The sequence below is a fragment of the Tasmannia lanceolata genome, unplaced genomic scaffold (assembly GCF_043159265.1).
Source record: "Tasmannia lanceolata isolate RefF3 unplaced genomic scaffold, GAP_Taslan_0.1 ptg000002l, whole genome shotgun sequence".
Lineage (NCBI taxonomy): Eukaryota > Viridiplantae > Streptophyta > Magnoliopsida > Canellales > Winteraceae > Tasmannia > Tasmannia lanceolata.
Window position 1 is genome coordinate 40,937,140 of NW_027518679.1, and position 27,810 is coordinate 40,964,949.

Genomic DNA, 27,810 nt, shown 5'->3' on the forward strand with positions numbered 1-27,810 from the left:
AAGATGATCCAAACCGTCCATTTGATCGTTCCCAAATGATGATCGCATCCCTACAATCTATAGATAAATGACATATTTTGGAAATCCTGTAACTGTGTTGGGATCATCCTATGGAAATGATTTTTGGCATACAACCTATGGTGTAAGTCCGTACAATCAAGTATTTTTCAAAAGAATTGTACGCCCTGTATCATAGGATGATCCAAACCGTCCATTTAATGGGCCACAATATAAATTGATTGTTCTCAAAGAATAATTTACATATAATAATTCCATGCCCTTCTTTTAGAAAAACTTCCTACTGTATCCTATTAGCTAGGGGCATTTACGTCATTTTGATGCTAGAAGTTTGTCTGAATGAGAAATGATTTGAGGGTACAATCGGCAATTGCATACGAAAAGTACCAACATTGGTACCTGTCTATGACAATTACGGAAAAAAACTACCAAAAATAAACTACCAAAAAGAGGTATAGACATGACAATGACGAAAAAACTACGTTATATGACGCATTCGGGACAAGTTACAAAATATTGATGGATGCCGAGCACCTGAAGAGGAACAACAATTATGGAAACCTCTATCGATTGGAAGGCTACGATTAGCCTATGGAAATGATTTTACGGGCACAACCGATTGATGTTGTTTTCCATCACATGGACGGTTTGGATTAACCTATAACCCTCTATAGATCGGAGGGTTAGGATCAACCTATGAAAATTATTTTTAGGGCACAACCTATTTAGGCAGTGGCCCATCTAATGGACGGTTCAGATCATCCTATGGTACGGGCCATACCGTACAGTTTAATAAAGTGAGGAGTGCGATGATCAAAATACGGTGAGTAGTGCCATTATAAAATATGGCAATGAGGACATTAGCACTATATATAATTTGAAACCATCGTTGTTACTTGGATGTTCCCACGCGGGTCGGGTTCAACCCGAATTGGAAATCGGGTTGGGGTGTCGGGCAACTCGACCCGACCCGAAACCCGAATTTGGGTTCCATCTGAAGAAGTTCTGTATATGTGTTTTTCTTTTTCAACATTGAAATAGTATCCACAGTCCACAATGGACGGTTTGGATAATCCTATGGTGCAGGCCATACCGTACTTTAATCAAGTGAGGACTGTGATCATCAAAATATAGTAGTGCGGATAACATTTCCCTTTGTTAATTGTTAGTCCCTGTTTGCTTTGGATTTTGAGAACCGATTGTGAGTTAAAAACTTATTATTGGTGACTCACTATTGGTTCCCAAAATCCAAAACAACCTGGCTTGAATTGAGGCGGTCAACAATTGGTACCATATCAAATTGGGTCAACCCGACCCCGAATTGGAAATCGGGTCGGGTTGAGGAAATTGCAAATCGGGTTGGGTCGTGTTGAACCCAGTCGGGTTGGGTTTGGTTGGGTTGGAAAAATGGGTTCCTCGGGTTGGGTCGGGTTGGCCTCAACCGGACCTAACCCGACCCGAGTTACACCCCTAACGATGACAAAAAAACTACTTTTCCGTATTCACTATGTGAGGGTCAAATTACGGAAAGTTTGATATTACGAATGCAGGACACCTGTAAAAATATTGACGAATTCCAGGCACCTTAAGAGGAACAACAATTATGGAAACCTCTATAGATTGGAGGGCTAGGATCAGCCTATGGAAATGATTTTACGGGCACAACCTATTTATGTTGTGTTCCATCACATGGACAGTTTGGATCAACCTATGAGGTCGTCTGTACAATTCTTTGTCGGGCCGTGCATCGCAAGGGGCCCTTGCCTTCAAAAGTTTCCACTAAGTCGGATTTGTCTAGGTTACTTTCGCCATTTCACTGCTGCAATGTCCTTGCCATTTGCCATGTTATTTGTAGGAATTCTTATTTCTGTATATTTTTTAATTTCTCAGTCAGAAATCCTGATCAGGTGCCTATGGTTTTCAAAAGAAAATCCGTATAGACTGTATAGTATCCATTCTAACTTGATTTACATTTTATTTTTATCAATCTTAGTAGGTAAAATTGTTACTAAGAGCCCAATTTCTCCGATGGATCAAAAGCTTCGGGGAGAGTTGTGCGTGTTCTGCTGATGTTTTGAAATAGGATTTGGAGATTTTGATCATGCTTTTTGTTTTTTGGTTCTTAGAAACCGCTAGATAGCGAGATCTTGTTCAGTGGTGGAAGCTGGCAATTGGAGAATTGCATGTTGATAGGTTGTTGAAATGATAGAATTAGGTTCTGTTGGAACTATCATTATGATTTGATTTTTTATAGATTCGAAACTTGATGCAGATTTGCTTAGGTTTGTGATATGTATTTGATACGTTTACAGTCTTATCTCTCTGCCTCTCAAACACTCTTCCTCTTTGCAAAAAAATATCCTCTTTCTTTCAAGAAGAATGCTGAATTGAAGGGAGCCCCTGGAAAAACTCAGTTTCAGGCAAACATTCGATCCATGCTACCCCACAACATTTATTTCTTCCTCCAATAAATCAGAGAAGTTTATTTGTTCTTTCAAAGAAATTTTTCTCCCTGTTTCTTTTACTAATTGATCATGTTGCCATTTCTTTGATTATTCTAATATAAAATTTCTTCTGAAATTAACAATAATTATGTAGTAATATTGAACAATATTTTTAAAAAGTTATACTAATTCATTAATAAAATATTGAAATAAACAAATTGTAAAATACCTTAGTGGCACGTGCGGTGCACGTGCATATTTTACTAGTTTTATTAAAACTCAAACCCGAACCAACTCAAACCCAATATCCTCATATTTTGTTATATGCACAAACCCCGCTCTCTATTCTTCTTTAATCGGCTCCGGAGAGCTTTTTGGGAAGTATAATAACCTTTTGACAGCTCTTTAGATACTAAAAGACAAGATGGTTTGTGAAAGGGAAGTGATATTTATGCCCCTTTTGATCACCAGGGACACCAGCGCCAGTGTACACGGCAATCAAACCTACTGGATTCTTCTGACGCCAAGTACATCAGCCTCCTTTAGTCATTGATACTAGCGCTGGGTATCCCTAGTAATCAAAAGGGGGTTGAACCAAACCCGACTGATTTGGAAAATCGGGTTATACATAATGGGTTAGGGTTGGGAAATTTAAAAGGGAGTTGGTTTAGGATTGACCCGCCTCAACCCGAGGTTTGGGTTGGATCAGGTTAGGGCTGAGGTATTGCTACCTCGTGTTAGGTTAGGGTTGGCCTCAACACAACCCAACCGGGCATGTTGTTCTAGTTGCAAGTACATATATCTAATGTGAGCAATGATAGAATGAAAGGTGCCCTTGCAAAAACCAGCTTCAAGTAGGGGTGGTTATTCGGTTATAACCGAACCGAAATAACCGAAATTTGATAACCGAAATAATTTCGGTTATCAAATTTCGGTTATCAAATTTCGGTAACCGAAACCGAACCGAAAATTTTGAAAACCGAACCGATTAAAAATTCGGTTATTCGGCTATAACCGAATAAACCGAATAACCGAATAGTGGGAGAAAAAGAGGGAAACATGCAAAATCTTTGTTTCGATCAGAGGGCTAGGATCATCCAATCGAAATGATTTTTTGAGCACAACCTAATTAAGTTGTGATCAATCAAATGGACAGTTTTGATCATCCTTTGGAGTGCCCATATCACTTTTTTTTTTTAAATAATGGTTTTTATCATTATTTCGGTTATTTCGGTTAACCGGATTTTTTTTGGAGATAACCGAAACCGAAACCGAATTGCCAAAAAAAAAAAAACCTGAAACCGAACCAAAACGGAAAAAAACCGAACTGAACGGTCGGTTATTCGGTTTTAACTGAATAATGAACACCTCTAGCTTCAAGGGCGCCCCCACTGGCCAATTTCAGCAATAGTCAAAGCCGTTCCACTTTTTATGGCGCCATCAAGTTTTTTCGGCAACACACTTTACTGAAATTGGCCAATGAGAGGGCCCTTGAAGTTGGTTTTCGCAAGGGCACCGTTCATCTATCATTCCTCATCTAATCTATATACATTTTTTTTCTAAATAAGACCCAACAAAAAGTATGAAATTATAGTTAGGTTTTAAATTTCAGTTTTGGGGGTAATTTCGGATCTAACCGAAACCGAAATTCGGATTTCGGTAATTTCGGCTGAAATTTGAGGAATGAATAAAAAATTAATATATATTTTTAGATTTCACCGAAATTTCGACCGAAATTTTGTACGTTTCGACAATTTCGGATTTCAGACGTTTAGGTCTTGCCCTTATTTAAAACCTTGGTTAGGTGCATGTGTTTGTTAGATAAGGATGTGAGTTGAATGTTTAGTTTAATGTTGTTTTCATTATTTTTAAATTCCTCATGAGATTTACAAAAACTGTACGAGAATTTAATTGAGTAATCCTAAAATTTGGGTCTCATTTAGAAAAGTTTTGGCTTAATTTGGAAGCTATGAATTTAATTCTAAAATTACAAGGAGTATTAAATTAGGGTGATGATAAACCCCACCCCCCGCCCAGTCAGTGAAAATATAATATCATCTCCCTTCCCCCCTCACCCCTCGCCCAGTCTCTTTGCATTACTTGCACTCTCCCCTTATAACGTGATTTGACATAGAGTTGCCCACTTTTCACGTCAATTCAGGTTCCAATTATTCGGAGAATATTGATTTGGCCATGTACTATCTCATAAGCTTATAACCATAAAATATATCCCTACATAAATATAGTAAGTCATCTCTTCTCATTTCGTTAATTTGCAAAAAAGAGTGGAGCCAAAGAGCCATATTTGAATTTAGATCTCCAAATCCAGATCTGATGGGCCAAATTCACAGCATCCAAATGGGCCCGTTGAGTTTGAAATAGTGAAGGGATGGAATTCAAGTGTATGTTTTGGGATTTGAAGATCCCTTTCTTATCTCTTTCTACAAAGGGATTGCACCTTACCCCACCGGATGAGGCATGTAAAGTCATCCCCACTAGTTGAAAAATACTCATGAAAACTTGGGAAACTATGTAGGATTTATTCAAAAAACTTGCAACATAATGATTTATATTTCTTTTCCAAATTCATCAGAAAATGGTAAAGCCACCCCTTTCAATGTACCAAGCTCTCACTCATAGATCTAAACACAAATGTAATTTGTTTCCATGTCCTAAGTGAAGAACACTAAAACAAACAGGACAATAAATAGGATTACCAAACCTACTATCATCATAAGCTGACCCTTTGCACCCGCCTTCTTCATGACCAGAGCCACCTTTTTCTGCAGTAAGAAATAAAGTAAAGAAAATTATCAGCCGATTAAGGTTAGAAGCAAATGTTAGATGTCTTTGATTGAGTTTCTTTAAGAAAAATTTGGCATATATTACTTTGATCTGACATGTCATAACAAAACAAAGTCCAAAATTTAAAACTGCTTTAGCCTTGTAATGCTCACACTCTCAATCTTCCTAAATTCAAATTCATATCATCTTTCAGAAAAAGCTTTCAGATAGAATAGGAAGTCTGAAGTTTGATAACTTGAAAAATGGTTTTGTTTTTCTTCTCTTCACATTTGCCACTCAACAAAGTTGCAGTTTGAAAGTACTTTTTTCATTTCGGCTACTCAGGGGAGAAATAAGTTGGTCAGTTTCAACTTTTTTTAATAAGTTAAATGAATTGAAAATAAAGACAAGAACAGGCAGACGAGCAGATTAGAAGAGATCCTTATTAAAAAATGAGTTGAATCTATTGAAAATGGGCGGAAAGCAACCTGAACAAAATCGAGCCGATTAGAAGTGCTGTCCATCTCCAAGCCCAATTCATCCAAGATTTTCTCCTGCAACACCAAAACATGGTAGTTATCAGTAATTGACTGCAAATTACAGGCACCGTCATCAATATCCCCAACTTAAAAACTGCTGCCACTACCCATCTTAAGAAAGCTGCAAGAATCCAACTATTCAATTTCACAAAACAAGGCCATGTTACTATTAGAAAATGCCATAAAAGTCCTATCTTTAGCATGGCAGATGCTAACATCATTTAAAAGAGGGAACTATGTATGTGTTTTCATTAACACAATGGGACCAGCCATGAATTGTTTTGGAATCCCTCTGAATGACGATAGTTATGAGGCCGATTCTGCAGCAAATTAATGAATTTAGCGCACATTTTTTCTAAAACAATAGTAGAGTGCTCCTTTTATTTTTCTTGTTTTATGCTACAAAAGGAGTGCCAGGAGGCCTTATTAGTTTTAATCGTAATAAATTTAAATTCTTGCACCAAAGAATCCAAGACCGAGAAAACTATGTGCTCCCTATGATTTCTTTGTACTATAAGGCCACGTTTGGATACCAACAAGATTTAGATTTGGATTTAGGTGACATTTTGAACTGGATCAGATCCTTAGATTTCCAAATCAGCTACAACAGTGCAAAAAATTCCGATTTTCAAATCTGTTCTGCGAGACATTATTAGGAATTCAATATTTGTGGCAACTTCCTTCGCCATCGCTGCTCCTCGATGTTGCTCCGGCAGCAGCGAGACCTCTCTCTCTCTCTCTCTCTCTCTCTCTCTCTCTCTCTCTCTCTCAAAACATGATCATGAAGATGATTGATGTGTTTTGTATCCAAAACTCAAATCCAAATCAAAATACAAATGCATGATGCAAAGAGCGGACACTTAATATAATACATATCAAGATCTGAGGAAAACTGTACACCTCTGGCAATCGATCTATTGCCCAGGTACAGTAAGGGTGCCTTGCTTAACCATTCTTGTAATTTTTATTTTAAAAATTAGAATAAATTTTTATCCTATGGGGTACTTTGGAATCAGAATTGTGTTTTTTAACTGTCCTAAAAATTCAGAAATCCCAGGATTCTTCATTTTGTGCGGGAGGTGAGCTAGAAAATGAGACGGGCGAAAAATTAGGACAGTGGGGTTCTCGATTTTGTGGAAGGTGAGGTGCAAATGGGTTTCCTTGTATAGGGAGAGATGCAAAAAAGTAGGAGAGTGGAGAGAGAGGGAGATCATGGGATACTTATTTTTGAATTGAATTCCTTTGAGAGAAACTTTAGCTCCAGAAAATAAAGCCTAAAAATCATGATGAATCCTTAGACAAGTCGTTAAATCGTTAAGGAACGTGATCTCATTTTTTTTAGGCTAAAAAACTAGAAAACACTCTTATGTAAAGTCAAAGGACGCATCCTAAATGTTTTCCTCTTGACTTTGCAATTTCACAGGAAACTCAAGGCACTTGGTTCATTTTTGAGAAAACTTGGGGGTCCTAACTTAAGAGCTAAGGTGATATACTCACTAAACAAAACCTCTTATATTGCAACCTCAAAAACCACTCATGAGTACTTTGATCATTTTAGGAAAAAAACATGGTATAGCCCTACTCTCAATAACTAAGAGACCACAAGGCATTACCTGTCCAAGGAGTTCTTCATGTATGGTAAGCCCAACATCTCCAATTCTCTCCACACTTGCACTGAGCTCGTCAAGCTCTTCATCTTGTTGCCTGAATAAATCAATTGGTAGCCATTGGCAAAATCAGTAGAAAGAAAGGTATATCGAGATTAAATGCGCTAGACACTAAGTTGATGTCAAATTCCACTGCCAATATGAGCAGCAGATCATATGATATCTTATGAAGAAAGGCAGTTTATACACAAAAATGTTTTTGATGCACCAAAATACACACGGGAGTTCTCCCAACCATTTCTCTCTAAAATTGAACTTTCGTAAAGTGCAACAAAGTTAAACCAATATCATGGATTTTCCATAAATTTTTTTTTTTGGACAAAAAGTAAAGTTAATGAAGTTTTTCCTTAATTAGTCAAAACATAAATGTAGTAAAATGCTAAAATCCTTGAATTATTATCTGATAAATGATCATTCGTAATGACCAGAGCTGGTTTGTGAATGATACAGCCTTTTTTTATCCCTCAAATCACACTCTAACGAAGACTCAATATAAAAAGAGTAGAAAACACAAAAGGGGGAAAGAAAATACTACTTTATAAGGAGCATCTGCCTATCTGATTCTGATGAAATGAAGTCATCATTGTCATGGGCAACATATTGAGTGGATTTGCCTGCCAGATAAGAACTATCAATGGGAACCCTCATCAGCTCTTTGCGCATTCCATTCAGATTGGCGCCCACCAGATTGGTCTGCTCTTTTCCAGCTTCTACAGCTTTCCTCACAGTGCCAACCTATAATTCAAAATTTTACTGCTGAATTTACAAACATTAAGCTTCAAATACGAAATTCAAAAGTGATTAAGAAGTTTCTAACTTAGACTACTAATGCTTCCGAAAAAAATGCACAAATCAATCACGAAGTCCAAATTTAAAAACTTTAATATGGATAAAACCTGATTACGAGCGGTGCTGGTCCATCTCCTTCGTTTTTCAAGCTCAACTTCATCAATGCCATACCAGGATGGATCTCTCGATGCTACTCCAATCGCCTTATCCAATTCATCTACCTTCCTATCAAGAAGAAACTATTCAGCAGCAGCATGTAGGGAATGACATAAGAAGAAGACGCAAATACAAGGTCTCATGGATCTACATGTGGAAAAGACCAAAGAGCTCCACTTCATCTAATAGGGGTGCAACTCGGGTCGGGTTGACCTGAACCAGTCAGGTTCAACCTGAAAAAGTGTCGGGTCGGTTTGAGGGCTCAGGCAACCCAGCCTGAGTGAAACCCGACATTTTTTTATCATTTTTTTTTAGTTCTTAAGTTATTAGTAAGCTTAAAAACTCAGGTTGGGTCGGGTTGAAACTCGGGTCGAGTCGGGCTTGGGTTGGAAAAAAGGGTTCCTCGGGTTGGGTCAAACCTCATCGGGTTGGAACTCGGGTCGGGTTCAGGTTCGCCGCAACCCGACTCAACCCGACCAGAGTTGCACCCCTATCGCCTAAGCCGCTAAGAACTTGCCATAACCTAAGCTGCTAAGAACTTGCCCTTCAATGGGGAAAAAATTAGAAGAGAGTTAATAAGAAATTTACTATTACATGGCTGGTTGAAAGAGAGAAAAAATAACACTTCTTCCATTACTATGGCCAATTTCTATCACTTTCAATTTCTTTAAGGTTGAAATTCAAAATGGCACTTGATGATGATAACTGAGACAGCAATCTTCCCAAAATCAAAGAACCAGATTGGCCATGATCCAAAAGAAAACTATTGCAACTTTGACTAATAGTACCTGCCACTCAATGCTCTCACAGCCAGCAATGAGCTCTTTTGTGAGATGAACTCGCTCTCCGGTGTTTGAAGGGGTCTGTTCCCATTGGTGAAAAGTAGTTTGTAGCTTATCAATCTGACCAAGCAAACATGAAACAATTAACTTGTCTCTTTTTTGAAGGAACACCATAACGTTAACCCATTAATATATGACAATAACTGCATATTTCTAGCACTTATGGGAACATGCTTCTAGCACAGCCACATAATCACGGGGGGAAACACAACTATGTAAGCTGTAATGCTTCTTCCTTTACCGAGAAGAATGCTTAGGCTCCATTTCTTTCGACCTAAAATTTGTTTTCTGTTCGTTTTTACAACATAAAACAAATTTTAAGTCCATGTTTACGTCGAAAGAAACGAAGCCTTAATGAAAGCCCTATACTAGTAGCAATCCTGACAAAATAAAGCATAACTGTCGAATGGAAAATGCAAAATTAAATGAAATTGAACCAGGAGTCCGTCCTTTAACAAAAAACAGGCAATGTTCAATAATGTCAGATTATCCCAAGAAACGTGAGAGTTAGAACCTAACTAAGAGAATTATTAAAAACAGGCCATTGAAGTAGAAAATGTATCAGAAATTGACATTAAGGCATTTATGAAAGGCATAAAGATCACTTTCACCAATCTTGTTGTATAGCTTTTGTGGAGAGCTAGATTAACAAAAGGAAAGGCTTGGAACCAACCACCAACTAGTCCGACGCTGGTATTTCAACCTAAAATTTGTTCAATTTTCAGGGAGCAAGGAGAGCCATTCACAACCATGATCTGCAGAACTGCTTGGTAAAAGGATGACAATAATATAATAACCATCAAGCTCAGAAGTTTGAGTTTGACCCTCAATTGAGAAATCTTTGAAGAATTTAGCATTTATTTAATGCAAATTGACTCCTCCATAGGAGGACGCCATCCGTCATTCCCATTAGGCAAAAGATGAGAACTGCCTAACATGATATAGGGCCATCTCTCCTCCCCCCGCCCTCTTTTTTTTGCCAATGGTAGAAACGCATTATTCAACGAGAAGGGTTAAAGGAGCAATTAGGACCTGCCAAGGAGGACTGAAGCAGGCCCCTTTATTTAATGTAAAAAACTTTAACACTTCTGCAAGCCAATTACTGTCTTCGTCAAATATGCATCACGAAAAGTTGCAAGCCAAAGCAACCGCTAATTACAGTCTTCGTCAAATATGCATCTTGAAAAGTTGCAAGGAAACTCATGTATGCATATATTTGGCAGACTAATGGAAGCCACATGTCCCAAGATTTTCTGAATGGACAGTCAAAACAATTCAGGTCATTCATGCAGTACTGCTTTATGTAGGGTATCATAGAGGTGTCGATCAACACAAGAATGAGCAATTGAAACAGTAAAATGCCAAATTCTAATAAAAGCAGGAGACATCGGGGTGTGTCAAAGGACAAATCTAGGGGAGGAGAGAAAGAGGTTCTTGAATGTACGGTGGGTTTCTTGAAAATGTTTAAATAAAGGTTCTAGAAGGCTATAGATTTGATAAAGAAAAGGTAAAGAGCGATATCTGTGGGCAAAGGTTGACATATATTGGTTCTTAAATGATTAGGTGGTTTATAGGTTGAGTAAAGAGATAGATCAGGAAAAAGGGGATGTGGAAAAGGAGCTGGTGGAGCGAAGGATGAAGGAAAAAAGGGAGGAAAAGAAAATAAACAAGAAAAATGAGAGATAAATTTCCTGGAATCACTCAAGATTACCCTAAGGCATCGCACCCTAAAATTGTGGCCTCACACCACATTTAGGCGTCACACATAGATGAACTAAGATTCCCCAAGGTTTGCACCCTCGAGTTGTGACATCAAACCACAAGTGTCAAACCAAAATGATCCAAGAATCACTCTTGAAGGAAGGTTTCTCACCCTCAAGAATCTAGGTTTCCCACCTAGATGTAATCAAGAATCACTCTTGCACAAAGAAAGCATCACACCATTCAAGAAACCAAGAAAATAAACACCAAATTTCACTAATCCAACCTTATTTATGAATTCCGTTTCGTTTTGGCCAGAAGAACGGAACGCTTTAGCATTTTGGCAGCTCGTTTCGGAAAAGACACTACGACGACTGGAAAATATTTTTCTTTTAATAGTTAAAAATATGAATGAAAATAAAAAAAATTGCAAAAAATTGGAACATGTTAGAAATGGGGATAAGGAAGAGACGGAGAAGAAGAAGAGTGAGGGAGAAGATGGTGAGATTCTCCACTAAGGAGCTCTCCCATGTAATGATGTATATATAGAGTCCAAAATAGGACAACATAGTAAAAAGACTACAATACCCTCACTTATACATGTAATGACCAAAATGACCTTACACTCTTCAACACTCCCCCTCAAACTGGAGTGTATATACTATGAAACTCCAGCTTGCTACAAAGACCATACAACAAAAAAGGTACAATAAGCTCATACACAGCCAGCTTGGTACCCTCCCCCTCAAGCTAGTGTGGTGAATACATAATGAAATACATAACAAAAACAAAGGGATAGCAACGACCACATTGAATTGACTGGCCTGCTCATTGGCCACCAAAGATAACAGCTCCCCCTCAGCACAATGGCGAGAGCGATCACAACAGGGCCTCCCCCTGAATCAAGGCACGATGAACAAATCCGAATCCCAATGAGCAATGAAGACACCTCGGCAGGAAACAACAACAATCCTTCAACAAAATAGCACGCCAAAGGCGCGCACATGAGCAACGACGAAGCATCACGAGTAGATATCAGCTGAACAACACATCGCCATGAGAAGAACCACCAACCAACCAATAGGGCGATATAAAGATCTGCCCACCACAACAACTAGGGGTCCGTATTCGGTTATAACCGAACCGAAAAAACCAAAATCGTGAAACCGAAATTATTTCGGTTATCCAAAATTGGAACCGAAACCGAAACCGAACTTAGTTGAAACTGAAACGAACAGAAACCGAATAAAAATTTTGGTTGTTCGGTTAGTTCGGGTAAAAGACCAAATTGAGAGAGTGAGAGAGAGAGAGACTTACAGTGATGGTGGAGGATCTGAGAGAGATGACTAGCCTCTTCGTCTCTTTCTTCTTAACTAAATCGAGTGAGAGAGAGCATGAGTAAACCCCTTCTAGTTCCCCCTCCCCCCCCCCCCCCCCCCGCCCCCCCTCTTTTTTTTATACTGTTCAAACCCTAAAGACCTCCTCCTCAAAACCCCATATGGATTTAATGTCTTGTAATGCCGATTCTTTGCCAAACACTGCATCAAGAAGATTGGATACAAATACTTGTGCTATTTCGGCCATATCTTCTCCTCATGTAAAGAAGAAAATCCCAAGAACAAACCAGATGTTTGTGTATTTGTGTATAGTGTAAATAAAGAAAATAAACTTTAATGAAAGCTCCTGCAACAAAAGTTTAGGTATTCTCAAAGGAAGTGATATTTCCACTCCCTTTAAGTATTTTCATGTTTTTTTGCCAACAAAAGGGGTGGAGATATCATTTTTCCATAAATTGAAAAGTAATGGACAGTTAATCAGTCATTAATGTGATGTAACTCCTTGCAGCACTTTTGACTATCACAGGCTGCCAGTCAATGATTTTTCAACTATGCATTAAAAGCTGGAAATTATATGTTCGCCCCTTTTTCTACTTGGTAGTTGGTACAACCCCTTTAGTGTAAAGAAATAATAATATTAAATACATTAGAGGGGCTGTTTGAGTTAAAAACGAGGCTAGTGTATTACTTCCACTGAGTCTTCATGATGTGAACCCACCTGGCACAACCTCCTGTACTCTCTTTACCTTTCCTAGAAAGGAATAGGACTATAGAACTTCGGTTTTCAGTAAAACCAAAATAATTATTGGGAAAACCGAAACCGAAACCGAAACCGAAAACCAGATTTTATAAAATGTGAAAATCGAAACCGAACTGACTAACCTGATGACCGAACCGAAATGACCGAACTATTTCGGTTCGGTCGGTTAATTCGGTTTTAACCGAATAATGCTCACCCCTAACAACAACCAACCAACGACGACCACACAACACGTCACCTGGAAGAAACAACAACAAGGCCGAAAGCAACACTAACGATCAGGCATACAGCCCTAACAACGACAAGGCCGAAAGCAATGCTAACGACCGAGCATATAGCCCTAACAAAGTGGTTTGCAACACAAACCACTACAACCACAACAAAGGCGCGAAACTACGCCTAGCAACTACACTCACTATGTAGAAGTACCAACAACGTGGATTGCAATGCAAACCACTACAACAACAACACCAACAACAATAAAAGCATAAAATTATGCCAAGCAACTACACTTACTATGTAGAAGCATCAACAACATGACTCGCAAAGCGAGTCCACCAACAACCAACAACCAACAACAGACCAACCAACCAACCCAACCAAGAACCAACCGAGAGCCAACAACCAATTACAACCAACAAACACCAACTAAACACTAACCAATGACCAACAACAAGCCAACCAACTCAATCAACGATGATCACAAACTGACCACAACCAACAAACCCACAACTAAACAACAACCACTATGATCTCAGCCACGATCAATCCATCCGACAAACCAACCACAAACACAACCAACCAACATTCCATCATTCAACACACACCAACAACCAACTGAGCAACTAACCACAACCAACCACCCAACAACCAACCAACCAGCCCTTCTCTGCCAACAACCAAACAACCAACCAAAAGACTACCAACAAAGACAACAATAAGACAACAACAAGACAACACTAAGACAAGATAACACCAACTACATGATAACACTCCCTTCAAGTTGAAGGCCGACTTGCAACGAGAAAAAAAGGACTTTCAAGGCACGACACCTCTCTTAGACATCTTGCCAAACACTTGGTATGCACCTTTGATATAATAGACTATGGAAAGAACAAGACAACAATAAAACAAGGATACAACACACTCCGTCCATGGAACTACATGAGGGCTTCAACACTCCCCCTTAAGTTGAGGCCGAAGGCCTTCAACTTGCAACGAAAAGACGACCTTCAAACACACATTATCCCTCTTGGAGATTTTAACAAACACTTGGTGTGCACCTTTGATATCTACCCAAAAGCCATAAGAAACAATGAATATAGAGGGATAGAACAAGAATTGGGATAGAGTAGAAGGGGGGATGAGACTCAAAACACGAAAGAAGGAGAGATGAAAAGATTTAAACCATAAAGAAAGGGTTAGAAAACTATAAAGAAACCGACAATGGATTAAGATGTAGAAAAGAAAAGATTTACGGATTTAGAACAAAAGAAAGAACAAGAAAGGGATTTATGGATGGAGAAAAGGGAACAAAAGAATATACAAGAGGGGACTTTGTGTTTTTTTTTGTTTGGAAAAATGGTGGATTTACAAATGGTAAAGGGGTTTGGGTTTAGGGGTTCACAAGATGGAATTAGGATTTAGAGATGAGAAACCCAAAAAATGAGGAGGGAGTCTCGTCTCATCTCGTCGCGTCTTCAGATGGTGGGGGCGTCTCGTCTTGTCGCGTCTTCGGGATACTATGTTGATGAGAATGAGATGGAGAGATAGAGTGGAAAGGACTCTTCTTTCCTCTTTCTTTCCCTTAGGATCTTTGCTCTGATACCATGTTAGAAATGGGGATAAGGAAGAGACGGAGAAGAAGAAGAGTGAGGGAGAAGATGGTGAGCTTCTCCACTAAGGAGCTCTTCCATGTAATGATGTATATATAGAGTCCAAAATAGGGCAACATAGTACAAAGACTACAATACCCTCACTTATACATGTAATGACCAAAATGACCTTACACTCTTCAACAGAACAAAAGGGTCATCCTTTGCAACTCAATCCATCATAACATGAATGTTGTAAAGTTCCAACATTTAAGGAAAATCATTATCAGCTATCAAGCTGCAATACCTGCGTTGACCAGTGTCTGACTAGATGAAAAAAATTGTAGAGACCAAATTCTGAGATTTTTTAACTGGACTTTTGGGATTTAATAATGTTTGGACGTAATAAAAAAAAAAGAATTTATGAATTTTAACACTAGAAAAATACCCCATCATTTGGAAGTAAAGAATTTTGACCCAGCCCGAAATGACAGAAGAATGATGAATTTTGTATTGGAACTGGAAAGAAGACTTTTTCATGTAAATCTGAAGTAAATCCAAAAGGGGAATTCCCTTATTTTCATGTAAATCTGAAGTAAAAGAACATTAACTTAAATGACTTTACATGTAAATAAGAATAAGAGGAAAGAAGAAGAGAACTAAGAAGAGGCAAGAAGAAGAGAAGAAAAAAATAAAATGGGGTTTTCGGCCGAAACACCCCGTTTTTCCTTGTTTCAGTTGAAACATAACAAAACACCCTGCTTTGGCCGAAACAGACCATAGCCACAAACGAAACGGAATATTGGGGGTGGGGGTGGGGGGGTCGCTCGAGTTTTCTGGACGAAACGAAATCAATAACTTAGAATCCAACTATATCATAAAAAGTCAACTTTCCTTCTTGTGGTCGAACAAGATGGGCTATTCCTTCTTGTCAAAATTTTCAAATTAAAAAAAAATAATTAAAAAAAAATCTCTTTTTTTAATGGCAGACTTTTAAAATAATTATGTCTTTCAAACAGTGTTTAAAAACACGGATGCGAGTCAAAATACGGCCAAGAAAAATACTTGTCAACTTAGCGCGGACACGGCCAAGAACGCAGTTGACGCGGCTAATTACTCTGTTGACGGGTCATAATTTGGGAGAGTCAAGTCTTTATTGACTCTGTAGGGAAAAACGCAGAATGGGGTAGCAAAACGCGGAACGCAACCAAAGGAAAAGAGAGTCGATTCGAGGGGTCTACGATGATGCAGGGGAGTTTTAAAACTATGCTTTCAAATTAAAAGAATCATCTCTTAAACTCCTACCCCTTATAAATTTCCTAAACTCTATCCTAAAAATGTCCAACTAATCTTATCCTAATCCTACTAAACTCCCTAAATATTAGGACTCTTATTTAAAGACTCCTCAACCTCCTAATACATATACAACTCTAATAGGAGTCTTAACATCGCAAATAAAATCCCTAAATAATACTGAAACAATTTCATCAAGTGCCCCCTCCCCCTACATTTCGGCAACTACAAAGTAACCCTTATTTTCAAAATTTTGGCCAACCCAAATTTTTAAAATGACGGTTGTGCCCCCCCACCCCCAAATTCTTGTGGTTAGGTTCTTTGCATCTATTCAAGGGCAAGTGGCCCATGTGGGCCCCATATGGTTGCAAACAGCACAGGCTAGGGGTGTTCATTATTCGGTTTTAACCGAATAACAAAACCGAACCGAATTGATTCGGTCGGTTCGGTTCGGTTTTTTGCTAATTCGGTTCGGTTTCAGTTTTTAATTCGGTTCGGTTTCGGTTTTCTCGGGAAAAAAATCGGTTAACCGAAATTAACCAAAAATTAACATTATTTTTTTTTCCAAAAATGGTGTATGGGCACTCCGTAGGATGATCCAAACCGTCCATTTGATTGATCACAACTTCAATAGGTTGTGCCTAAAAAACCGTTTCGATAGATTGATCATAGCCCTCCGATCAAACCGTCCAAATAGATTTTTTTTGTCTTTTTTCATCACTATTCGGTTATAACCGAATTTTTAATTCGGTTCGGTTTCAGTTCGATTTTCCTAAAATTCGGTTCGTTTTCGGTTATTTCGGTTATAACCCATTGAACACCCCTAGCTCAGTCACCACGACGATTTTTAGATCGTGGATGGTCCTCCATCAGGAATGAAGTGAAAAGTTACATGCACATCTTTGAAAAAATACCATTATGTTAGATTTAGATAAAGACTCCATTACGACAGCTTTTGGAAATTTTATGGTAGGAAGTGCTTTTACTATCTTTCTGAGAAAGTAAGTGGTGTTTCTTCAAACATTAACTCCACGAGATTAAAAATTTGAGCATAAGCAACTGAAGAAATGGTGATAGTAAAAATTGAAATTTTATAGGTGGGAAGTACTATTACCGTCTTTCTGAGAATTGAGAATGTAAGTGTCGTTTCTTAAAACATTAATTTCATGAGATTGAAAATTTGAACATAAGCAACTGAAAAAATGGTGATATTTGGGAGCTCTCCCCTTGGAGGAAGAGAGGTAAGATTTTATGGAATCTCTCTTTGTTGGCCACTATTTGGTCGTTCTAGAAGGAAAGAAATGAAAGAGTTTTCAAGGGTGTAAGCAAGAGCCCTGAACATATCTTTACCATGGCTATTGCTTTGAGTATTTCTTGGGCTAAATCCCTCCCCAAATTTAAATTCACCTCGGCGCATTACTTATGGTACGGTTGGAGGGAGGTATGTAATAGCGGCGATAACGTCGAGAAGGTTGGACCTCAATGGACCCCTCCGATTGTCTGGTTTTTGAAGTTTAATTTTGACGGATCTAGTTTTGGCAATCCCGGACCGTTAGGGATTGGACGTCTCCTTAGAGATGAGGCAGGGATCACGGTATTTGCTTTTCGGGTTCGATAGGTTCTGCAAATTCAAATGAGGCGGAAGTGAGGGCCACTCTTCAAGGTTTTCGATTAGCTGATACCGTTGATTTAGCGAAGATAATAGTGGAGCATGCTCACTGAGTCATTGGATGGTTGAAGGGTAGCAAATTACCCTTGGAGATTTGCTCGATGGATGGATGAGATCAGAGATCACATGGGAGGGTCAGAAGTGATCTTTCAGCATGTGAAATGGTCCGCTAATGTAGAAGCGGGTAGGCTAGCTAGGGATGGAGTTGTGAGGCAGGATCTCGAGCTTTTTGATTTCCTACCCCTTGATTTTCTTGTTCTCGTAGCATTGTATTTTTCATTTCTTGTTTTTTCTCTTTGGGCTGACCTTCTCGGTTGGTCTTGTATATTCTCTTTTTGATATTAATGATACTTGACCATTCAAAAATATAAAATATGAAATATGAGGAAAGAGGTTTCAGTACACAGCCACCAAAATTTTCACAAGCATTCATGATATAAGGTGGTGATCAAAACAAGAGCTTTGCCATTGCTCACTGTTTCTAAGACCTTCCCTATCGACTGAGATGTTTAGTATTATGCTTCTTTCTTTTCTATCGTTTGGAAGTTAAGATTTTGAACCGATATGTTTTTTTCGAATTTTGTACTAGAACTAGAATGTTGACTTTTTATCCTTTTAGATTTTGGTCTTGAAACTATTTTTAATAGATTCAAATTGGGGGTATTCAGTTATTTACATGTAAATCTTAAGTAAATGTATTTACTATTTTTATTGTCCATGTAAATGTCTTTACTGTTTTTACTAGTTTTATTGTCCATGTAAATGTCTTTACTATTTTTATTGTCCATTTTCTTAAATGACTTAACATGTAAATACTAACAACAAGAAAGGAGAAGAGAACCAAGAAGAGACAAGAAGACAGCTATGATGTAAACCCTGTGACTCTTACGAGTACTAAGATTTCGAGTCAACTCGATCCGACTCGTACAAGTCACCACACAACTCGTACGAGTTTCCAACACCCTTCTGAGTCGGCTCGAAACACATCCAACTCGACTCGCGAGTCGACTCGTACGAGTCAAACGAGTTTGACAACTATGCCAATATCGTTCCTCTTCGCAATGTACTCAACTCAACTCAACTCAACTCAAGTAAGCCTTTGTCCCAAACTAGTTGGGGTCGGCTAATGAATCCTTTAGAAAATTTTCACGAAGAATGTGAAAGGATCTACCCGGCTCAAATTAACTAAGTCTAATCCTGACACTAGTTGGGCTCGTCTACATGGATCATTTTCTTCCATTCTATCCTATCCAAGGTCATGTTCTCTGCTATGTTCCTAGCCCTCAAGTCTTTCCTCATTGTTTCTACCCAAGTTGTTTTCAGTCTGCCCCTACCTCTTTTCACTCCATCAACTTGGCACGAGTCACTTCTTCTCACTGGAGCATCCAAAGGCCTACGTTGGATATGCCCAAACCATCTTCAGCGATGCTCTCTCATCTTCTCCTCAATTGATGCCACCCCCACCTTTTTACGAATGGCTTCATTTTTAATTCAATCTAACCTTGTGTGGCCGCACATCCATCTAAGCATTAGCATCTCCGCTATACTCATCTTATGCACATGCTGCTTCTGGGTGGCCCAACATTCTGAGTTGTACGGCATGGCTGGCCTCACAGTTGTCTTATTAAACTTTCCCCTCAACTTGGTAGGGCTTTTACGATCGAGCAGAACTCCTGAAACATGCTTTCACTTCAACCAACCTACTCTTATTCTATGGTTAACATGCTCTTCAATCTCTCCTTCCTTATGTTGGATTGAACCAAGATAGCGAAAGACATCCCTCTTAAGTACCTCTTGTCCAATCATATTTACTACATCGTCGCCCCGCCTCCTTACATTATCAAAGTTGCACTCCATATGCTTTGTCTTAGTCCTGCTCAGTCTAAAACCTTTTGATTCCAAAGTAGTTCTCCATAACTCTAACTTAGCATTAACTCCTGCTTTGGTTTCATCAATTAATACTGTGTCATCTGCAAATAACATACACCACGGCACCTTGTCCTGGATACCCTCCGTAAGTTCATCCATCACTAGAGTAAAAAAGATAAGGGCTTAGAGCTTATCCTTGGTGCAGTCCTATTATGATTGGAAACTCACTAGACGTGCCATCCGTAGTTCTGACACTAGTTACTGCTCCATCGTACATATCCTTAATCATAACAATATATTTAGTAGGCACTTTTTTCCTTTAAAGTCCCACCACATAATCTCTTCGCAATGTACTCCCACCTAAAATTTCTGACTTGGCATTCATGGGCCCCGATCACAAAAGGAGCTCCATTCAGCATGAGACCAGTAAGCATCATAGGTATCATGGTGGCCCATCAGAGAAACAGCCACGATCATGCCATACATGCACCACACAATATACAAATCAAGTAACAGAAACTCAACAGAATTAAATAATTGTATCAATGCAATCTTTTCTTTCTTTCTGACTGTGATCATCTAAATATTAACGAGTTATGAACTTTCCAATGCTCTTTTCCAACTTACAAAATCGGCCAAAAATCCGATCCAATTGTTAGCCGGGATAGAAAGGAATAAGTAGTCAAATTTTCTGCCATGAGCAATATATCTTTTCCTACATGGTCTGATCTTTCTAACGGTCTAAATTAATAGCCTACAAGTACAAGGAAAAGAAGAATGAAAAGCAAGAAGAAAAAGAAAAAAAAATGAGGGCAGGGGGAGAGAATGAGAAAAAGATCTGTAGCTTTCGAGCAACAGTAGCAGCCCGTTTACAACAATCATGGAACACCCGCAAACTGTTAGCATGTGATTCTAACATAACAATAAATGGCTAATGAACCCATTTCCAGTTTACAATTTTTATACAGATAAAAAATGAATTCAATCTATAGGTTCCTGAATGTGCTCTTAATGACTAACAGTCCTTGAAACAAATGCACACTTATTACACAAAAATAAAGATCAATGTTCCTCGTTTGATTCAACCTGCAGGTTAGAAAAATAATTCACTAACATCAAGTATGGATTACTTGATCCCAAGAAGAAATGTAGAAAAATGAAAAGAAAGTGCACTTACAGATTCTTGAATTTCCTCTTTAACAATGTAAAATGGATCTTGAGCTGAAGACATCTTGTCCTCTCTTACATCCTCCTATATAGACTGAGAAGTTTTAGTGTATTAAGTGAAAGAGATCTATTATGGATAAACTAATTTAGAAACCTTATTAAATGGATAATTGATACTGAATATTACAAGCAAACAAAAAAATTAGACATGACAATTGAAAAGAAGGAGTTGAATGGGAAAAAGGAATGAGTTCCATTACAGAAAGCAAGATGTAGTACTCCAAGCGAAGAAATAAACTCTTTAGATTTTATAAGATCGTCTTTCTAAATGTTTCCGAAGCCCAAAATATTGATTCTTGATTCTCTGGTCAGCTTACAAGATTCTTGTTTTTATAGGAAACACTTTTTTGCCTCTATATTTATGTGGATTCATGGGTACACATGTGCAATACAATAACAATAGTCTTGCCTCTTACCACTGCAGCAAAATCTGATGTTTGTTTATGTTGTTGATTACATTATATGGTATATGATAAATGATTGGTTTTAAAATGAGTAACTGTGTTCAAACTGCACATAAGTTTGTTGGTTTGGTAGTATAAACATATTTAAGTAATATGCCAATTTTCTGGACCCCCGTGTTATGAATAAACAGAGCAACCCCTCTAGGGTCTCTTTGCATACCACTAGAAAACTATTTGTATATAATCTTATATCCACATGGTTTTGAAGTTAATATGATTATTTGAGTACTATCATATTAATTATATGAATGCCTCTTTCTATAACCTTTTAAAATAAGACTATTTGCAAACACTATTGTTGCATGTTTTTTCAAATACCCCTCTATTTATGGGCATCTTTGTTAACTTATTCTGATGAAAACACATTTTTTAGTGCACTAACACATCTCAGTGCATCACCACCATATACATAATTTGACAAAGATGACTCCAACTGGCCATCTTGTCCTCTTAGAGCACAACAACTGCAATTTGATTGGTTGCTTTATCAACTGGATTGTTTTGGAACTTTTGAGAAGGCATCTAAATTCCCCACTTTTGCTAACACAACTTTCCAGGATATTATCAAAGAATGGATTGCTATTCTATTGAATACTCCGCCACAACATGCCCTACAGACATTTAGAGGGCCCCTTCCGATAGGTGGATCAAGCTAAACTTTGATGAAAGCAAAAAGTTGATCCATTAGGGAGGGCTCTGAAGTCCATATTGCTGGCCTTGTGGGAGGACTTTTTTAAAAAAAAATTGAGGGCTGTATTATCATATGACTTTGCAGCTCCTTGCGGCGAGAATGATGCCAAGGAGGCCCTAGTAAGGATAGACTGATGATCTCGAGTGTTTTCCTGCTCTTCACCTTCTCACTTGTATTTTTGGGACTTTAGGGAGTTGGACTATTTCTTTGGCGTCTTGTTCTAAAGCTTGTACCAAGTCCTTAAGTTTTGAAATTTGGCTTTAATATTCCTAGACTCGCTGAATTTTAGACCACGTTAACTTGTAGGTTTAAGTTTTCTAAGCAAGACTCTATCTGTGGGTTGTCTTTCTAAGGGTTATTCAATATTTCTTCAAAGATTTTTAATGTTTCTCTTGTGTTTTCACCAACAAAGTTTTTATATTTTTCTCTTAGTTTCCATCGGTCAGGATATAAAACAAGAAAATGTTTCTAATTTTCTCCCGAGTGTTTTTCCTTTGATAGAATTTACTAAGTTGGTTATGAAACATGCTAGAGTTGGTAGCCTTTTTCACTCAAACATTTCTCAGCACCATCAACTCTTGCTAGCTTTCCTTCATGTCCCTTATCTATGGTTCTAAGGTATAGATCTCACCGTTGGATTAGTTGCTGGACGAGGAAGATAGGCTAAAGTAGGCAACTAGATTGATTAGGATACTAATCAAGATTAAGTTAATCTTTATTTAGTTATTTCCATTCTTATCATAAGATCTTTCTAGATCTTTCCATGTTTATCCCTTGAGTGTTTATACACACTCATTAACTTCTTCGTAAATCAATCACCATTAATAGAGATTCTTCAATTTTCTCACAAATTTGAACAGACAATAAAATAAAATAAGTAAAAAATGACATGTTACATAAATTACCTAAACAATGCCGCCTGAATAATGAGCCTGGAAATACCAATGGCCAAGCTATTGATGAAGAAGATCGAACGCTGACCTTCTAAAAAAACAACAAAAGCAACAGAAAAAACATCAGATCTACTTTGGTTCCAATGAACTTTTGACAAACAAAAAGGGCAAAAATAATACACTTGTGATAATTTGCAAGATTTACATGATATTAGTGAATTTGGGCAAAAGACGGAGCAGAAACAAACCCTAACTAGGTCATTAGTTCAAAAAAAAAAAAAAAACCCTAACTAGGATGCGGAGAATAAAAATAAAGATCAGTAGATGGAGTTGGAGTTGGAAGAAGAGATTCAAATCCAATGAAAATAAGCTAAATGAGATTATTTGCAAATAATGATCAAAATTTGTGGCGTAAAAAGAGGGTTTGATCCGTGGAGAGATGAAATAAAGGAAGAGTAGTGAAGTAAAACCTTAAAATATTTAACAATTGAAGGCTGCAGATCTATTATCATGGCAGTATACAAGTGATTTAATCACATATCAGTTCCGATCGATCATTCAAGATCTAACAAAAATTAAAAGGGTTAGGGTTTTTTTACCTCTGTTCTGTGCGAATGTTCCTTGCCCAATTGAGAGAGAGAGAGAGAGAGAGAGATTTTCGTCCGAGTTTTTTTTTTTCAATCCTTTTTTCCTTCCGTTTTGGTTTTCATCCGAGATATATATATATATATTTTCTATCTTTACTTACGTTTTACAGGACATGTACATATACAAAGAATACAACCTTGGATCGTATCTTTAGGATCATGGCAAAAAGCAAGTTATAACCTTGACGCGTATGTGTTTTCCTATTTAGCTAGAATCTAATCTTCTTTTCCTAATGAATAAAATACAGAGAGCAAGCATACACAACCTAATGGAAATAATCCTAAGATTAGGATTCGTGACTTCAGCAATTTCCTAATAAATGGAACGTACTAGGCTACCCTCTAAACATGTACCATACCAGTCTTGGTCTCACGTAGTCCCACACCCAGACAGACCTGCAATTAGGACAGTAACATTCCACCACGCTTCTGTATCTACCGACCTCAGCGGCCTACTTTGTGATGGCCTTCACTGTAGCTTTTTTCCAGGCAGCCCTTTCCACAGGTCACCCCTTCCACGATGGCCTACTCCATGATAATTTCTCTCTGAGGGCTTTCAATTTGACCTTTTTCTTTGATAGGCTTTTTTCCTCCACAGGGTCGCCCCTTCCATGACTCGTACATGGGACGTGTGTGGCTATTCTGATACCAAATGTTATGTAACTAACCAATACGCCAAAAGCTTTAGACCTGATGGAACAAGTTAGACTATCCCATACCTTGTTGGGTCCCACCTAGTCCCACACCCCAGGCAAGCCCCCACTTAGGACCGTAAGAAACATGACCTAAAACAAATAGGGCATCAATTATCCATTTGATAGTTCGATCTCATACAGCAGCAAAATCAGTCCAAACATCCATTACTAACATCTAATTAGGTTTATTTATTTTGTCTTCGAAAAAAGCTACGAACAAGCAACCTTCACATTAAATGATGAATATTTCACAATATGTAGGTTATGACTGCGTGATTGTCGGGACTTTTTTACCATAGGAGAACCAAAAGGAAGACTACCAAATATAGACTAAAAAAGGCATTTTAAAAAAGTTGAAAGGATAATGATTCCAATCCAATTCCAATTCCCTCCTGTAAACGGATAATGATTCCAATTCTAGTGTTTGTGTAATCGTTGGAATTTATCAAGGGAATCAATCGTGATTCCCATTCTAGCGTTTGGTACCGTCCAGACCAAAGCCGGAATGGAATCAAATTTTCAATAATTATTTCAATCAACAAAATGATCCAAGAACAATCTTCAAAAACAACTTATTTCAATTCAACCAAATATAAATTATAAAACTAAATAGTAGGTTTTATAATTGCAAGTGACCATCTTCGAAAACAACTTATTTTACCTTATTGAGTTAGATTATGTAATTCCAAAGTTCTCCTAAAAAATGTGTATATATCATTATGATGGCACAGTATTTTCATCTGTGTGCGATAAAAATATTATCTCTCTCAATAAAAAATGGGTAGCCAACAGAGAAGGAATGTGACAGAAATCATCTCTCTCAGTAGTATAGAAATGGGTAGCCAACAGAGAAGGAATGTGACAGAAATCATCTCTCTCAGTAGTATAGAAATGGGTAGCCAACGGAAACAACACCATGCTGCTTCAAATGAAATTCTTAGTAGTATAAAAACCCTCCAAATATCTAATACACTGAGCAGTATCAAGCAAACACTTCTGACCATTGGTGGAATTTAATAGCTGGTTCCATTACAATGCATGGCCTCAAAGGTCATTGGAGACATTACAATTAGCACACAGGTCTTCAAATACATAAGATAAGGATACAACGATTAAAAACAGAGATGAGTTTCAAAACAATATGGGTTTTTTGTTTTTACCAAGAATCGCATTTAAACCAAAGTTTAATATGCACTTGGTGTTGTATTTTTAAAACTCTAAACTTTCTAACGGAAGAGAGAGGGAGAGAGAGAGAGAGAGAGAGAGAGAGAGAGAGAGAGAGAGATCTGGGTTTTAACAAAAATAGGGAGAGAGATAGCCAGAGACCCATCTCTGAGCCCCCATAAAAACAGTGAGAGGGAGATGTGGGGGGGATGTGCAGACCTTGTAACTTGGTTTGGATTTGCAGAGTTGGAGATGAGAAACCCGTTTTTATTTTGCAGATCCGGAGAGGGGATGAGAGAGGTACGTCTGTGAGAGGAAAACCTAATAATTGATCGGACGATCCTAACCCCCTGATCCACTGAGACTGAAGTTTAATGTTTTGCGATGAAAAAGCTAAGCCGTTGATTTTTGTTGGTCTTAATCTGATGGATGGGATTTCTGTTCAGCATAGGACCAATCTCAATTAGAGATCGCTTTATGGTTGTAAGAAGATAAACGGTCTTGATTACACAATCATGCCCCCATGCCGACCCAAAGATTGATAATAAAGATTGTTCGAATAGAAGGACGACACACCGAGTCCTCCTTTGAATGATCTGAACCGTCCATCTAAGAAGCCTTGCTTTAGATCACCCATGGCCCACAAATCACGAATCCTAAAATTAATTGAATGTGAACCGTTGGCTAGAAATGATTTTTGACTGTCCATTTTTAAACAACTAGTAGGACCAACCGTGCGATGCACGGGTTGGAAAATTATTTTAATTTGAAAAGAAAAGCCAAGAAATTAAGTTGATTGAGCTAAAGATGATAGCAAATGCATGTTCCACTATCCCCCATCTGTCTGATTTTCGTTCTTCACTATTGAGCACCTGAGTAGCAATCTGATGCTGCAGTGGCTATGGTTTGGGCTGGGGTAGAAGTTTTGCTACCTGTGATCTCAACAGCAAGGTTGAAGGTCTAAAATTGATGGCAGCCTCATGTGGGTATTTCGTGGCGCAAGTGCAATTGATCCATATGGAAATGATGATGGATGTCCTGGGAGACAGAGGATGAAGGTTGGGATCTATCAAAGTTGATTGAGAGAGAGAGAGGACAACTTTGAGGAAGTTTCTGAACTAATATATAGAAAGTTTTGGAATGCGACGGGAAGACATTCAGTGAGATTTACATTTGTAAATAAATACCGAGAATAACATAAGGGCCCGTATGGGTACCTCATATTTTGTATTTGGATTTGGAATTGAGTTTTGAATACAAAATGAATAAATCTGCCAGCTCATGTGGGAGGAGACAGAGAGGGGAGGGGGTACTTCCTAGTGGAGGGGAGAGGTTGAGGAGCAAAGAGGGTGAAGGAAACTGCCCAATCTGTGGATTGCCAATTACTTATTTCCATAGCATATTTGGAAATCTGATTTTTTTCACTGTCAGTCGCTGATTTGGAAATCAAAGGATTTGATCCAGATCCAAATCACAACACAAAAAGGGCTGCAAATGTGAGAAATCCAAATCAAAATCTTGTCGGCATCCAAACGGGCCCTAATGGCTGAGATTTATGTGATTAGAAAAGGAAAGGATACATGCGTTTGGGAAGGAATAAGAAGGGAAGGAGATTTACGTTTGTAAATAAATCTATCTATTATAATATAGCTGGATGGGGGTTTCACTGTTCACGCCCACGTGGACAGTCCCCCAATCCAGCAATCGATCTACGTAGCACCCTATTTCTCAAGACGAGAAAAAAAAATTACGATTGTTTCCTATAAAAATTACGATTGTTTCCTATTTTCTCTCCCACCTAACGATTGTTTCCTATATTATCTCTCCCAACCAGGGAAAATTTTTTAGGATTGTTTCTTATATTCTCTCTCTCTCTCTCTTCCTATATTCTCCCCTGACGTTTGTTTCCTTTATTCTGTTTCTTCTTATATTCTTTCCTATATTATCTCTCCCAAGACGGGAAAAAAAACAAAATCTAGGATTGTTTCCTACTTTCGCTCTCTCCTAACTATTGTTTCCTATATTATCTCTCCCAAGCAGGGAAATTTTGTTAGGATTGTTTCCTATATTATCTCTCCCAAGCAGGGAAAATTTTTTAGGATTGTTTCTTATATTCTCTCTCTCTTCCTATATTCTCCCCTAATGTTTGTTTCCTTTATTCTCTTTCTTCTTATATTCTTTCCTATATTATCTCTCCCAAGACGGAAAAAAAACAAAATCTAGGATTATTTCCTACTTTCGCTCTCTCCTAACTATTGTTTCCTATATTATCTCTCCCAAGCAGGGAAATTTTTTTAGGATTGTTTCTTATTCTCTCTCTCTTCCTATAGTCTCCCGTAACGATTGT

General features: G+C 38.1%; 1 protein-coding gene across 4 annotated transcripts; it reads right to left on the minus strand.

Moving 5' to 3' along the window:
- Positions 1-5,000: 5,000 nt before the first annotated feature.
- On the minus strand, positions 5,001-25,824 carry LOC143872749 (syntaxin-61-like). Of its 4 annotated transcripts, none has more exons than XM_077376764.1 (9): positions 25,683-25,824; positions 22,970-23,048; positions 20,860-20,934; positions 9,186-9,299; positions 8,349-8,462; positions 7,988-8,187; positions 7,399-7,489; positions 5,735-5,800; positions 5,001-5,245 (listed from the first exon to the last, which is right to left on the minus strand). In XM_077376764.1, the coding sequence occupies exons 3-9, from the start codon at positions 20,911-20,913 to the stop codon at positions 5,135-5,137; spliced, it is 750 nt and encodes a 249-aa protein (XP_077232879.1). In that variant the 5' UTR covers positions 20,914-20,934; positions 22,970-23,048; positions 25,683-25,824; the 3' UTR covers positions 5,001-5,134. The 4 variants fall into 4 exon arrangements, with proteins under 4 accessions (XP_077232879.1, XP_077232878.1, XP_077232877.1 ...); XM_077376763.1 differs by having other exon boundaries at positions 20,860-20,943; XM_077376762.1 differs by lacking the exon at positions 25,683-25,824 and adding an exon at positions 23,557-23,709.
- Between the last annotated feature and the right edge of the window lie 1,986 nt (positions 25,825-27,810).